Source organism: Lolium perenne, chromosome 4 (assembly GCF_019359855.2).
Source record: "Lolium perenne isolate Kyuss_39 chromosome 4, Kyuss_2.0, whole genome shotgun sequence".
In the NCBI taxonomy this organism is placed as follows: Eukaryota; Viridiplantae; Streptophyta; class Magnoliopsida; order Poales; family Poaceae; genus Lolium; species Lolium perenne.
Genome location: NC_067247.2, coordinates 318,165,625 through 318,181,602, shown reverse-complemented (window position 1 = coordinate 318,181,602; position 15,978 = coordinate 318,165,625). Strand labels below are relative to the sequence as shown.

The 15,978-nt window shown below is 41.3% G+C and overlaps 1 protein-coding gene across 1 annotated transcript; it reads left to right on the top strand.

Annotated features, from left to right (window-relative positions):
* The first annotated feature begins 1,447 nt into the window (after window positions 1-1,447).
* LOC139830218 (uncharacterized) lies at window positions 1,448-3,108 on the top strand. Its single transcript, XM_071818227.1, has 2 exons — window positions 1,448-1,462; window positions 2,221-3,108. Exons 1-2 carry the CDS (start codon window positions 1,448-1,450, stop codon window positions 3,106-3,108), a joined length of 903 nt encoding a protein of 300 aa, XP_071674328.1.
* The last annotated feature ends 12,870 nt before the right edge of the window (window positions 3,109-15,978 follow it).

The following is a 15,978-nucleotide window of genomic DNA, read 5'->3' as shown; positions in this document are numbered from 1 at the left end:
TTACCCACACTTCCTTTGTTTGTCAACGATTAACCAATTACCACTTTCTGAAACATCAAGGCCTTTTTCTTGAAACAACACTTGGGCAAGACCTCATCTTCCCAAAGTTTTCCAAAGCTTTTCTAAAACATAAAACATCGGGGTTTCCCAACCTAAGGTTTTATGGTGGTGAACTAAGCTTACAACAAGGGCATGATGCTAGCCATCATACCACTAAGGAGATGATAACGGAGGTGTCAAGGGGGGGTCATACATACTTTGGATAAGCATGCATAGTGTCATCATAAGTAGAACGATACTACAAAGGCATAATGCTAACCATCATACCACTAGGGGGGTATTTGGGGTGTCAAGAAACTCAACATACTTAAGACAAGCATGTATAGACACACAAGTAAAACTAACACAAGATGGATCAAGAGACAACGATAAGAGGATAACAACAACAAGTAGCACAACATATGGAGATCAAAAGTTGGCTTGCCTTGGTTGGCTAATTGTCCCTAGAATTCTTCAAATTCTTCGAATTCTTCCTCTCCTTCAAACTCGACAATGCCCGAATCCGCCGTGAATTAAAAAGGAACACAATCAACACATTGCACCAACAAAACAAACATGCAACAATCCAGAAGCTAACCACTCAACTAAGGGCTAATATTTAAGGTACTAGGGACTTATAGATACTACAAAACAACTTTATAAGTTTTATTTAAGAAAAACCAATTTATTCGCCTAATAAAGGCATGCGAGCCTTACAAATGAGAAATTGCCTCCTTGGATATCATCAAGGCATAAATTAAATACCCCTGGTAGATACCACCACCAAGAAGACAAGTGCATTGATTTGGCATCAATGCGGATGAATCTATACTCCACACTCGTGTACGTTAACAATATTTCACAATTAATCTTAGTACCATCAAATGTATTGAGTTCCATTCATATATATATATATATAAATATAAATATATAAATATATATATATATATATATTGATCTCCTTTTTTAAATATAGATGATACGCCTGCGGGACACTCTCATAACGGAGGATCGCATACGAGCAATTCAAGAGGAAATTACGGGATTCTTTCTTACCGAGGTCATTGCCCCAACTGGAGAGCACTATCGGAAGGTCGTAGATCTTGATCAATTTCGTAAAGGAAAATAGATTTAGTAAAGAGATCCGACTTTATATTGTAAATATGCATGCATGACGTGTACTGTTGACGATGTCTATATATTTACGACAATATTTTGTGGTTTCTTGAATGATATATGCATTGCTGAAATTCTGTCGCGGAAGAGAAACGCTGCTCCACCCTAAACCTGTGCCGCGGCAGAGAAATAGCAGTTTTCTGCCGCGGCAGAGAACCTACAGGCCCGGTTCGTACCACGAACCGGGACCAAAGACCCTCCACCGCGAGCGCCCTGGCCGCACAACGTGGCGATGCCTTTGGACCTGGTGCATCTTTGAACCGGGACTAAAGGGGGGACCCTTTAGTCCCGCCTTGTTGGTCCCGGTTTGCAAACCGGGACTGAAGGCCCAAACAAACCGGGCATGTTGCCCCGTTTTCCACTAGTGATCCCTATTTCTCCCATTTATCCGCCAGGTCTAACCGCCGCCTTCAACGCCTCATCCGCAAAGCTTTTTCTGACAACATGCTTTTTCACCCTCTCTCCCCTACTACCCCGTGCCTCGTCCTGCAATATGCCGACGATACTCTCATTATTTGTAAGGCGATTCCCGGAGCCGGGTCCTGCCTCAAGGAGGTTCTGGATGATTTCGCTGATGCAACTGGGTTAGCTATCAACTTCCATAAATCTTGCTTCATCCCCATGCATGTCCCCCCCCCCCCCGACGACGAAACCTGCATTGCATCTACTCTTGGGTGCCCGATCTCCTCCTTCCCTCAGCCTTACCTAGGTCTGCCTCTTTCTCCTACTAAACTTCCCATCTCTGCCTACGCTCCTCCTATCCTCTCCTTTGATCGTCGTCTCTCTGGATGGCGTGCTCTCCTCCTCTCCTCGGGTGGGCGCCTTGTGTTATGTAATGCCGAGCTAAATAATCTTGCAACCTACTATATGTGCTTGTATTTGCTTCCACAGGGTGTGCTCGAAAGTATAGATAAAAGGTGATGCGCTTGCTTCTGGACTAGCAAGGATACTTGCTCGGGGGCTCGTTGTCTAATTGCTTGGGATAAAGTTTTGTTGTCTAATCAGGAGGGCGGCTTCGGCATTAAGGACCTCCACCAGCAGAACAGGTGTCTTCTTCTTAACTTTGTCCATAAACTCCACCAAACTAACCCCCTACCTTGGAAAGATTGGTTCCGGCAGCACTCTGGACAGGATCTCGGCGACGTGACTTCATCTCCCTCCTTCATCGACAAAATCGTGCGGGAATGTCTCCCGCTGTACCACGCCATCACCCGTGTTTCTGTGGTGAGTGGCACCTCTACGGCCTTCTGGCTCGACAAGTGGCTTCCTGGCATGATGCTTGCCGACCAGTACCCCGCGCTCTTCTCGCACGTCACCAGGCCTCATGCCTCGGTGGCCACGGTCATCTCGTCTGGATTCTCACTCCAGCCTAGGCTGAGTGGTGCGGCCGAGCGGGAGCTTCGCGCCGTTGTGACCCTCGTGGGCTCTGTCGCCCTTGGTGATGGACAGGATCTCCGCTGCATCGACTCCCCCTCTGCTCCCCCGTTCAGCTCCAGGGAGGCCTACCGCATGCTCTCCCCCCGGCATGCCAAGGATGTGTCCGCCTGCACCTCCTGGGGCCTCCTCTTGCCTGCCAAGGTTCGGCTTTTCTCGTACCTCGCCGACATTGACAGGCTCAGCACTCGATCCAACCTCTTCTACAAGAACTGCGCCCCGTCCAATGTGTGTGCGGCCCTCCCCTCGACCGAGACGGGGAGGCACCTCTTCTTCGACTGTTCGCTTGCCGCCGAGGTGTGGGCGCGGTTGGGTGTCTTGGTCCCTGCCGGCAGGTTCTCCTTTTGGGATTTACCACCACCCCCCGGGACGGCTACCCACATCTGGCATGCCGACGTCGCGACAATCCTCTGGTCTATATGGAAGGCTCAGAACGATCTCGTCTTCAACGCCAAGTGATACATCTCCGACGTATCGATAATTTCTTATGTTCCATGCCACATTATTGATGATACCTACATGTTTTATGCATACTTTATGTCATATTTATGCATTTTCTGGAACTAACCTATTAACGAGATGCCGAAGAGCCAGTTGCTGTTTTCTGCTGTTTTTGGTTTCAGAAATCCTAGTAAGGAAATATTCTCGGAATTGGACGAAATCAACGCCCAAGGGCCTATTTTCACACGAAGCTTCCAGAAGACCGAAGGGAAGACGAAGTGGGGCCATGGGGCGCCGCCACACTAGGGCGGCGCGGCCCAAGGGGGGCCCGCGCGGCCCTAGCATGTGGGGCCCCCGTGACGCCTCCTGACCTGCCCTTCCGCCTACATATAGTCTTCGTCGCGAAACCCCGAAGACGAGAGCCACGATACGGAAAACCTTCCAGAGACGCCGCCGCCGCCAATCCCATCTCGGGGGATTCAGGAGATCGCCTCCGGCACCCTGCCGGAGAGGGGAATCATCTCCCGGAGGACTCTTCACCGCCATGGTCGCCTCCGGAGTGATGAGTGAGTAGTTCACCCCTGGACTATGGGTCCATAGAAGTAGCTAGATGGTTGTCTTCTCCTTATGTGCCTCATTGTCGGGTCTTGTGAGCTGCCTAACATGATCAAGATCATCTATCTATAATGCTATATGTTGTGTTTGTTGGGATCCGATGGATAGAGAATACTATGTTATGTTGATTATCAATTTATACCTATGTGTTGTTTATGATCTTGCATGCTCTCCGTTGTTAGTAGAGGCTCTGGCCAAGTTTTTGCTAGTAACTCCAAGAGGGAGTATTTATGCTCGATAGTGGGTTCATGCCTCCATTAAATCTGGGACAGTGACAGAAAGTTCTAAGGTTGTGGATGTGCTGTTGCCACTAGGGATAAAACATTGATGCTATGTCCGAGGATGTAGTTATTGATTACATTACGCACCATACTTAATGCAATTGTCTGTTGTTTGCAACTTAATACTGGAAGGGGTTCGGATGATAACCTGAAGGTGGACTTTTTAGACATAGATGCATGCTGGATAGCGGTCTATGTACTTTTTCGTAATGCCCAATTAAATCTCACTATACTCATCATATCATGTATGTGCATGGTCATGCCCTCTCTATTTGTCAATTGCCCAACTGTAATTTGTTCACCCAACATGCTATTTATCTTATGGGAGAGACACCACTAGTGAACTGTGGACCCCGGTCCATTCTTTTACATCGAATACAATCTACTGCAATACTTGTTCTACTATTTTCTGCAAACAATCATCATCCACACTATACATCTAATCCTTTGTTACAGCAAGCCGGTGAGATTGACAACCTCACTGTTTCATTGGGGCAAAGTACTTTGGTTGTGTTGTGCAGGTTCCACGTTGGCGCCGGAATCCCTGATGTTGCGCCGCACTACATCTCGCCGCCATCAACCTTCAACGTGCTTCTTGGCTCCTACTGGTTCGATAAACCTTGGTTTCTTACTGAGGGAAAACTTGCCGTTGTACGCATCACACCTTCCTCTTGGGGTTCCCAACGGTCGCGTCTTTGTCTGGCGTATCAAGATCTTTTTAAGCGCCGTTGCCGGGGAGATCAAGACACGCTGCAAGGGGAGTCTCCACATCCCAATCTCTTTACTTTGTTTTTGTCTTGCTTTATTTTATTTAGTACTTTGTTTGCTGCACTAAAACAAAACACACAAAAATTAGTTGCTAGTTTTACTTTATTTACTGTCTTGTTTGCCATATTAAAAACACAAAAAATTAGTTAGTTGTTTTACTTTACTTAATTCCATGCATGTTTTTATTTCACTAGTTAGGCTTAATGGAAAACAACAAAAATATTGGAGATCTTTATAGTATTTATCTTGAGTTAGGACATGAGGTGTTTGAAGAGAAAATTAAAAAAACCCATGGAACTTTGTCTGCAAAATAGTTGTAGCAATGTTATTAGCATGAACTCTTTGAACACTATTATTGCTAATGCTATGGAAGAATTTAAGCTTGGGGAAGCTGGTTTTGATGAGCATGATATTTTTAGTCCCCCAAGCATGGAGGAGAAAATTTACTTTGATGATACTTTACCTCCTATGTATGATGATTACAATGATGACTATCATCCACCTACTATTGAGGAGAAAATTAATTATGATTATACAATGCCTCCTATATTTGATGATTATGGTGATAATGATAGCTACCTTGTTGAATTTGCTCCCACTACAATTAATAAGAATGACTATGCTTATGTTGGGAGTAGTAATTATTTTATGCATGAAACTCATGATAAGAATGCTTTATGTGATACTTATATTGTTGAGTTTGTTCATGATGTTACTGAAAGTTATTATGAGAGAGGGAAACATGGTTATATGCATCTTAATAATATTAAGTTTCCCCTCTTTATGTTGAGAATCTTGAAGTTGAGCTTGTGTTGCCTTCCTATGCTTGTCACTTTGTTCTTCATGAATTTGTTTATTTACAAGATTCCTTTTCATAGGAAGTGGGTTAGGCTTAAATTTGTTTTGAATTTGCTTTTTGATGCTCTCTTTTGCTTCAACTCTTATTTCTTGTGAGTGCATCATTGAAATTACTGAGCCCATCTTAATGGCTATAAAGAAAGCACTTCTTGGGAGATAACCCATGTGTTTATTTTACTACTGCACTTTTGTTTTATATTTGAGTCTTGGAAGTTGTTACTACTGTAGCAACCTCTCCTTATCTTAGTTTTGTGCATTGTTGTGCCAAGTAAAGTCGTTGATAGTAAGGTTCATACTAGATTTGGATTACTGCGCAGAAACAGATTTCTTTGCTGTCACGAATTTGGGCCTAATTCTCTGTAGATAACTCAGAAAATTATGCCAATTTACGTGAGTGATCCTCAGATATGTACTCAACTTTCATTCAATTTGAGCATTTTCATTTGAGCAAGTCTGGTGCCTCAATAAAATTCATCTTTACGAACTGTTCTGTTTTGACAGATTCTGCCTTTTATTTCGCATTGCCTGTTTTGCTATGCTTGATGGATTTTTCTATTCCATTAACTTTCAGTAGCTTTGTGCAATGTCCAGAAGTGTTAGGAATGATTATGTCACCTCTGAACATGTAAATTTTGATTGTGCACTAACCCTCTAATGAGTTGTTTTGAGTTTGGTGTGGAGGAAGTTTTCAAGGATCAAGAGAGGGAGATGATACAATATGATCAAGGAGAGTGAAAGCTCTAAGCTTGGGGATGCCCCGGTGGTTCACCCCTGCATATTTTAAGAAGACTCAAGCGTCTAAGCTTGGGGATGCCCAAGGCATCCCCTTCTTCATCGACAACATTATCAGGTTCCTCCCCTGAAACTATATTTTTATTCCGTCACATCTTATGTGCTTTGCTTGGAGCGTCGGTTTGTTTTTATTTTTTGTTTTGTTTGAATAAAATGGATCCTAGCATTCTTTGTGTGGGAGAGAGACACGCTCCGCTGTTGCATATGGACAAATATGTCCTTAGGCTTTACTCATAGTATTCATGGCGAAGGTTGAATCTTCTTCGTTAAATTGTTATATGGTTGGAATCGGGAAATGCTACATGTAGTAATTGCTAAAATGTCTTGGATAATGTGATACTTGGCAATTGTTGTGCTCATGTTTAAGCTCTTGCATCATATACTTTGCACCTATTAATTAAGAAATACACAGAGCTTGCTAAATTTGGTTTGCATAATTGGTCTCTCTAAAGTCTAGATAATTTCTAGTATTGAGTTTGAACAACAAGGAAGACGGTGTAGAGTCTTATAATGTTTACAATATGTCTTTTATGTGAGTTTCGCTGCACCGGTTCATCCTTGTGTTTGTTTCAAATAGCCTTGCTAGCCTAAACCTTGTATCGAGAGGGAATACTTCTCATGCATCCAAAATCCTTGAGCCAACCACTATGCCATTTGTGTCCACCATACCTACCTACTACATGGTATTTCTCCGCCAATCCAAAGTAAATTGCTTGAGTGCTACCTTTAAATTTCTATCCTCTACCTTTACAATATATAGCTCATGGGACAAATAGCCTAAAAACTATTGTGGTATTGAATATGTACTTATGCACTTTATCTCTTATTAAGTTGCTTGTTGTGCGATAACCATGTTCCTGGGGACGCCATCAACTACTCTTTGTTGAATATCATGTGAGTTGCTATGCATGTCCGTCTTGTCTGAAGTAAGGGAGATTTACCACTTATTTAATGGTTAGAGCATGCATATTGTTAAAGAAGAACATTGGGCCGCTAACTAAAGCCATGAATCATGGTGGAAGTTTCAGTTTTGGACATATATCCTCAATCTCATATGAGAACATTAATTGTTGCTACATGCTTATGCATTAAAGAGGAGTCCATTATCTGTTGTCTATGTTGTCCCGGTATGGATGTCTAAGTTGAGAATAATCAAAAGCGAGAAATCCAATGCGAGCTTTCTCCTTAGACCTTTGTACATGCGGCATAGAGGTACCCCTTTGTGACACTTGGTTAAAACATGTGCATTGCAATGATAATCCCGGTAATCCGAGCTAATTAGGACAAGGTGCGGGCACTATTAGTATACTATGCATGAGGCTTGCAACTTGTAAGATATAATTTACATAACACGTATGCTTTATTACTACCGTTGACAAAATTGTTTCTTGTTTTCAAAACCAAAGCTCTAGCACAAATATAGCAATCAATGCTTCCCTCTGCGAAGGGCCTTTCTTTTACTTTTATGTTGAGTCAGTTCACCTATTTCTCTCTACCTAAAGAAGCAAACACTTGTGTGAACTGTGCATTGATTCCTACATACTTGCATATTGCACTTGTTATATTACTTTACATTGACAACTATCCATGAGATATACATGTTACAAGTTGAAAGCAACCGCTGAAACTTCATCTTCCTTTGTGTTGCTTCAATACCTTTACTTTGATTTATTGCTTTATGAGTTAACTCTTATGCAAGACTTATTGATGCTTGTCTTGAAGTACTATTCATGAAAAGTCTTTGCTATATGATTCATTTGTTTACTCATGTCATTTACATTGTTTTGATCGTTGCATTCATTACATATGCTTACAATAGTATGATCGAGGTTATGATGGCATGTCACTCCAGAAATTATCTTTGTTATCGTTTACCTGCTCGGGACGAGCAGGAACTAAGTTTGGGGATGCTGATACGTCTCCGACGTATCGATAATTTCTTTTGTTCCATGCCACATTATTGATGATACCTACATGTTTTATGCATACTTTATGTCATATTTATGCATTTTCTGGAACTAACCTATTAACGAGATGCCGAAGAGCCAGTTGTTGTTTTCTGCTGTTTTTGGTTTCAGAAATCCTAGTAAGGAAATATTCTCGGAATTGGACGAAATCAACGCCCAGGGGCCTATTTTCACACGAAGCTTCCAGAAGACCGAAGGGAAGACGAAGTGGGGCCACGGGGCACCGCCACACTAGGGCGGCGCGGCCCAAGGGGGGCCCACGCGGCCCTAGCGTGTGGGGCTGACACGCGTACAACACGCGACCGTTGGGAACCCCAAGTGGAAGGTGTGATGCGTACAGCAGTAAGTTTCCCTCAGTTAGAAACCAAGGTTTATCGAACCAGTAGGAGTCAAAAAGCACGTTGAAGGTTGATGGCGGTGAGATGTAGTGCGGCACAACACCAGGGATTCCGGCGCCAACGTGGAACCTGCACAACACAAACCAAGTACTTTGCCCCAACGAAACAGTGAGGTTGTCAATCTCACCGGCTTGCTGTAACAAAGGATTAGATGTATAGTGTGGATGATGATTGTTTGCAGAGAACAGTAGAACAAGTATTGCAGTAGATTGTATTTCAGATGTAAAGAATTGGACCGGGGTCCACAGTTCACTAGTGGTGTCTCTCCCATAAGATAAATAGCATGTTGGGTGAACAAATTACAGTTGGGCAATTGACAAATAGAGAGGGCATGACCATGCACATACATATTATGATGAGTATAGTGAGATTTAATTGGGCATTACGACAAAGTACATAGACCGCTATCCAGCATGCATCTATGCCTAAAAAGTCCACCTTCAGGTTATCATCCGAACCCCTTCCAGTATTAAGTTGCAAACAACAGACAATTGCATTAAGTATGGTGCGTAATGTAATCAATAACTACATCCTCGGACATAGCATCGATATTTTATCCCTAGTGGCAACAGCACATCCACAACCTTAGAACTTTCCTCACATCGTCCTGCATTTAATGGAGGCATGAACCCACTATCGAGCATAAATACTCCCTCTTGGAGTTACTAGCAAAAACTTGGCCAGAGCCCCTACTAATAACGGAGAGCATGCAAGATCATAAACAACACATAGGTAATAGATTGATAATCAACATAGCATAGTATTCTCTGTCCATCGGATCCCAACAAACACAACATATAGCATTACAGATAGATGATCTTGATCATGTTAGGCAGCTCACAAGACCCGACAATGAAGCACAATTAGGAGAAGACGACCATCTAGCTACTGCTATGGACCCATAGTCCAGGGGTGAACTACTCACACATCACTCCGGAGGCGACCATGGCGGTGAAGAGTCCTCTGGGAGATGATTCCCCTCTCCGGCAGGGTGCCGGAGGCGATCTCCTGAATCCCCCGAGATGGGATTGGCGGCGGCGGCGTCTCTGGAAGGTTTTCCGTATCGTGGCTCTCGGTACTGGGGGTTTCGCGACGAAGGCTTTAAGTAGGCGGAGGAGATAGGTCAGGGGGCCACACGAGGGCCCCACACAACAGGCCGGCGCGGCCAAGGGCCAGGCCGCGCCGCCCTGCTGTCTGGCCACCTCGTGGCCCCACTTCGTATCCTCTTCGGTCTTCTGGAAGCTTCGTGTGAAAATAGGCCCCTGGGCGTTGATTTCGTCCAATTCTGAGAATATTTCCTTACTAGGATTTCTGAAACCAAAAACAGCAGAAACAAAGAATCGCTCTTCGGCATCTCGTTAATAGGTTAGTGCCGGAAAATGCATAAATATGACATAAAGTATGCATAAAACATGTAGATATCATCAATAATGTGGCATGGAACATAAGAAATTATCGATACGTCGGAGACGTATCAGCATCCCCAAGCTTAGTTCCTGCTCGTCCCGAGCAGGTAAACGATAACAAAGATAATTTCTGGAGTGACATGCCATCATAACCTTGATCATACTATTGTAAGCATATGTAATGAATGCAACGATCAAAACAATGGTAAATGACATGAGTAAACAAATGAATCATATAGCAAAGACTTTTCATGAATAGTACTTTCAAGACAAGCATCAATAGGTCTTGCATAGGAGTTAACTCATAGAGCAATAATTCAAAGTAAAGGTATTGAAGCAACACAAAGGAAGATTAAGTTTCAGCGGTTGCTTTCAACTTGTAACATGTATATCTCATGGATAGTTGTCAACATAGAGTAATATAACAAGTGCAATATGCAAGTATGTAGGAATCAATGCACAGTTCACACAACTGTTTGCTTCTTGAGATGGAGAGAGATAGGTGAACTGACTCAACATAAAAGTAAAAGAAGGGCCCTTCGCAGAGGGAAGCATTGATTGCTATATTTGTGCTAGAGCTTTGGTTTTGAAAACAAGAAACAATTTTGTCAACGGTAGTAATAAAGCATATGTGTTATGTAAATTATATCCTACAAGTTGCAAGCCTCATGCATTAATAGTGCCCGCACCTTGTCCTAATTAGCTCGGATTACCTGGATTATCATCGCAATGCATATGTTTTAACCAAGTGTCACAAAGGGGTACCTCTATGCCGCCTGTACAAAGGTCTAAGGAGAAAGCTCGCATTGGATTTCTCGCTATTGATTATTCTCAACTTAGACATCCATACCGGGACAACATAGACAACAGATAATGGACTCCTCTTTAATGCTTAAGCATTCAACAATTATTAATTTTCTCATATGAGATTGAGGATATTTGTCCAAAACTGAAACTTCCACCATGGATCATGGCTTTAGTTAGCGGCCCAATGTTCTTCTCTAACATTATGCATGCTCTAACCATTCTAGTGGTAAATCTCCCTTACTTCAGACAAGACGACATGCATAGCAACTCACAAGATATTCAACAAAGAGTAGTTGATGGCGTCCCCAGGAATATGGTTATCGCACAACAAGCAACTTAATAAGAGATAAAGTGCATAAGTACATATTCAATACCACAATAGTTTTTAGGCTATTTGTCCCATGAGCTATATATTGAAAAGGTAAAGGATAGAAATTTTAAAGGTAGCACTCAAGCAATTTACTTTGGAATGGCGGAGAAATACCATGTAGTAGGTAGGTATGGTGGACACGAGTGGCATAGTGGTTGGCTCAAGGATTTTGGATGCATGAGAAGTATTCCCTCTCGATACAAGGCTTAGGCTAGCAAGGTCATTTGAAACAAACACAAGTATAAACCGGTGCAGCAAAACTCACATAAGAGACATATTGTAAACATTATAAGACTCTACACCGTCTTCCTTGTTGTTCAAACTCTTACTAGAAATTATCTAGACCTTAGAGAGACCAATTATGCAAACCAAATTTTAGCAAGCTCTATGTATTTCTTAATTAATAGGTGCAAAGTATATGATGCAAGATCTTAAACATGAGCACAAAAATTGCCAAGTATCACATTATCCAAGACAATTTACCAATTACTACATGTATCATTTTCCGTTTCCAACCATATAACAATTTAACGAAGAAGATTCAACCTTCGCCATGAATATTATGAGTAAAGCCTAAAGACATATTTGTCCATATGCAACAGTGGAGCGTGTCTCTCTCCCACACGATGAATGCTATGATCCATTTTATTCAAACAAAAACAAAAATAAAAACATACAGACGCTACAAGCAAAGTACATAAGATGTGATGGAATAAAAATATAGTTTCACTAGAGGAACCTGATAATGTTGTCGATGAAGAAGGGGATGCCTTGGGCATCCCCAAGCTTAGAAGCTTGAGTCTTCTTGATATATGCAGGGGTGAACCACCGGGGCATCCCCAAGCTTAGAGCTTTCACTCTCCTTGATCATATTGTATCATCCTCCTCTCTTGATCCTTGAAAACTTCCTCCACACCAAACTCAAAACAACTCATTAGAGGGTTAGTGCACAATTAAAATTTACATGTTAAGAGGTGACATAATCATTCTTAACACTTCTGGACATTGCACAAAGCTACTGAAAGTTAATGGAATCGAAAAATCCATCAAGCATAGCAAAACAGGCAATGCGAAATAAAAGACAGAATCTGTCAAAACAGAACAGTTCGTAAAGACGAATTTCTAAGAGGCACCAGACTTGCTCAAATGAAAATGCTCAAATTGAATGAAAGTTGCGTACATATCTGAGGATCACTCACGTAAATTGGCATAATTTTCTGAGTTACCTACCGAGAATTAGGACCAGATTCGTTACAGAAAAGAAATCTGTTTCTGCGTAGTAATCCAAATCTAGTATGAACCTTACTATCAAAGACTTTACTTGGCACAACAATGCAACAAAACTAAGATAAGGAGAGGTTGCTACAGTAGTAACAACTTCCAAGACTCAAATATAAAATTAAAGTGCAGTAGTAAAATCATGGGTTGTCTCCCATAAGCGCTTTTCTTTAACGCCTTTCAGCTAGGCGCAGAAAGTGTGTATCAAGTATTATCAAGAGACAAAGCATCAACATCATAATTTGTTCTAATGATAGAATCAAAAGGTAACTTCATTCTCTTTCTAGGGAAGTGTTCCATACCTTTCTTGAGAGGAAATTGATATCTAATATTACCTTCCTTCATATCAATGATAGCACCAACAGTTCGAAGAAAAGGTCTTCCCAATATAATGGGACAAGATGCATTGCATTCAATATTCAAGACAACAAAATCAACGGGGACAAGGTTATTGTTAACGGTAATGCGAACATTATCAATTCTCCCCAAAGGTTTATTTGTAGAATTATCAGCAAGATTAACATCCAAATAACAATTTTTCAATGGTGGCAAGTCAAGCATATTATAGATTTTCTTAGGCATAACGGAAATACTTGCACCAAGATCACATAAAGCATTACAATCAAAGTCATTGACCTTCATATTAATGATGGGCTCCCAACCATCCGCTAGCTTCCTAGGAATAGAAGCTTCACGATTTAATTTCTCTTCTCTAGCTTTTATGAGAGCATTTGTAATATGTTTTGTGAAAGCCAAATTTATAGCACTAGCATTAGGACTCTTAGTAAGTTTTTGTAAGAACTTTATAACTTCAGAGATATGGCAATCATCAAAATCCAAACCATTATGATCTAAAGCAATGGGATCATTATCCCCAATGTTGGAAAAAATTTCAGCTTTTATCACAGGCAGTTTCAGCAGTTTTAGCAGTTTTAGGCGGTTTTTTGCGCTTTGCATTGGAAGTGGAAACATTGCCAACACCAATTCTTTTACCATTAATAGTAGGAGGTGCAGCAACATGTGGAGCATTTGCATTACTAGTGGTGGTAATAGTCCAAACTTTAGCTATATTATCTTCTTTAGCATTTTCTTCTTTCTCCCACCTAGCACGCAATTCGGCCATCAATCTTATATTCTCATTAATTCTAACTTGGATGGCATTTGCTGTAGTAACAATATTATTATTATGATTTTCATTAGGCATAACTTTCGATTTCAAAAGATCAACATCAGCAGCAAGACTATCGACTTTAGAAGCAAGTATATCAATTTTCCCAAGCTTTTCTTCAACAGATTTGTTAAAAGAAGTTTGTGTACTAATAAATTCTTTAAGAATGGCTTCAAGTCCAGGGGGTGTGTTCCTATTATTGTTGTAAGAATTCCCATAAGAATTACCATAGCCGTTGCCATTATTATAAGGATATGGCCTATAGTTGTTACTAGAATTGTTCCGGTAAGCATTGTTGTTGAAATTATTATTTTTAATGAAATTTACATCAACATGTTCTTCTTGAGCAACCAATGAAGCTAACGGAACATTATTAGGATCAACATTAGTCCTACCATTCACAAGCATAGACATAATAGCATCAATCTTATCACTCAAGGAAGAGGTTTCTTCGACAGAATTTACCTTCTTACCTTGTGGGGCTCTTTCCGTGTGCCATTCAGAGTAATTAATCATCATATTATCAAGAAGCTTTGTTGCTTCGCCAAGAGTGATGGACATAAAGGTACCTCCAGCAGCTGAATCCAATAAGTTCCGCGAAAAAAATTCACTCCTGCATAAAAGGTTTGGATGATCATCCATGTAGTCAGTCCATGGGTTGGGAAATTTTTAACCAAAGATTTCATTCTTTCCCAAGCTTGTGCAACATGCTCATTATCCAATTTTCTAAAATTCATTATGCTACTTCTCAAAGATATAATTTTAGCAGGGGGATAATATCTACCAATAAAAGCATCCTTGCATTTAGTCCATGAATCAATACTATTCTTAGGCAAAGATAGCAACCAATCTTTAGCTCTTCCTCTTAATGAGAAAGAGAACAATTTTAATTTTATAATGTCACCATCTACATCCTTATACTTTTGCATTTCACATAATTCAACAAAATTATTGAGATGGGCAGCAGCATCATCAGAACTAACACCAGAAAATTGCTCTCGCATAACAAGATTCAAGAAAGGTGTTTAATTTCAAAGAATTCTGCTGTGGTAGCAGGTGGAGCAATAGGTGTGCATAAGAAATCATTATTATTTGTGGTTGTGAAGTCACACAACTTAGTATTTTCAGGAGTACCCATTTTAGCAATAGTAAATAAAGCAAACTAGATAAAGTAAATGCATGTAACTAATTTTTTTGTGTTTTTGATATAGAATGCAAACAAGACAGTAAATAAAGTAAAGCTAGCAACTAATTTTTTTGTATTTTGATATAATGCAGGAAACAAAGTAGTAAATAAAATAAAGCAAGACAAAAACAAAGTAAAGAGATTGGAGGTGGAGACTCCCCTTGCAGCGTGTCTTGATCTCCCCGGCAACGGCGCCAGAAATTTAGCTTGACACACGTACAGCACGCGACCGTTGGGAACCCCAAGTGGAAGGTGTGATGCGTACAACAGTAAGTTTCCCTCAGTTAGAAACCAAGGTTTATCGAACCAGTAGGAGTCAAGAAGCACGTTGAAGGTTGATGGCGGCGAGATGTAGTGCGGCGCAACACCAGGGATTCCGGCGCCAACGTGGAACCTGCACAACACAAACCAAGTACTTTGCCCCAACGAAACAGTGAGGTTGTCAATCTCACCGGCTTGCTGTAACAAAGGATTAGATGTATAGTGTGGATGATGATTGTTTGCAGAGAACAGTAGAACAAGTATTGCAGTAGATTGTATTTCAGATGTAAAGAATTGGACCGGGGTCCATAGTTCACTAGTGGTGTCTCTCCCATAAGATAAATAGCATGTTGGGTGAACAAATTACAGTTGGGCAATTGACAAATAGAGAGGGCATGACCATGCACATACATATTATGATGAGTATAGTGAGATTTAATTGGGCATTACGACAAAGTACATAGACCGCTATCCAGCATGCATCTATGCCTAAAAAGTCCACCTTCAGGTTATCATCCGAACCCCTTCCAGTATTAAGTTGCAAACAACAGACAATTGCATTAAGTATGGTGCGTAATGTAATCAATAACTACATCCTCGGACATAGCATCGATGTTTTATCCCTAGTGGCAACAGCACATCCACAACCTTAGAACTTTCTCACATCGTCCTGCATTTAATGGAGGCATGAACCCACTATCGAGCATAAATACTCCCTCTTGGAGTTACTAGC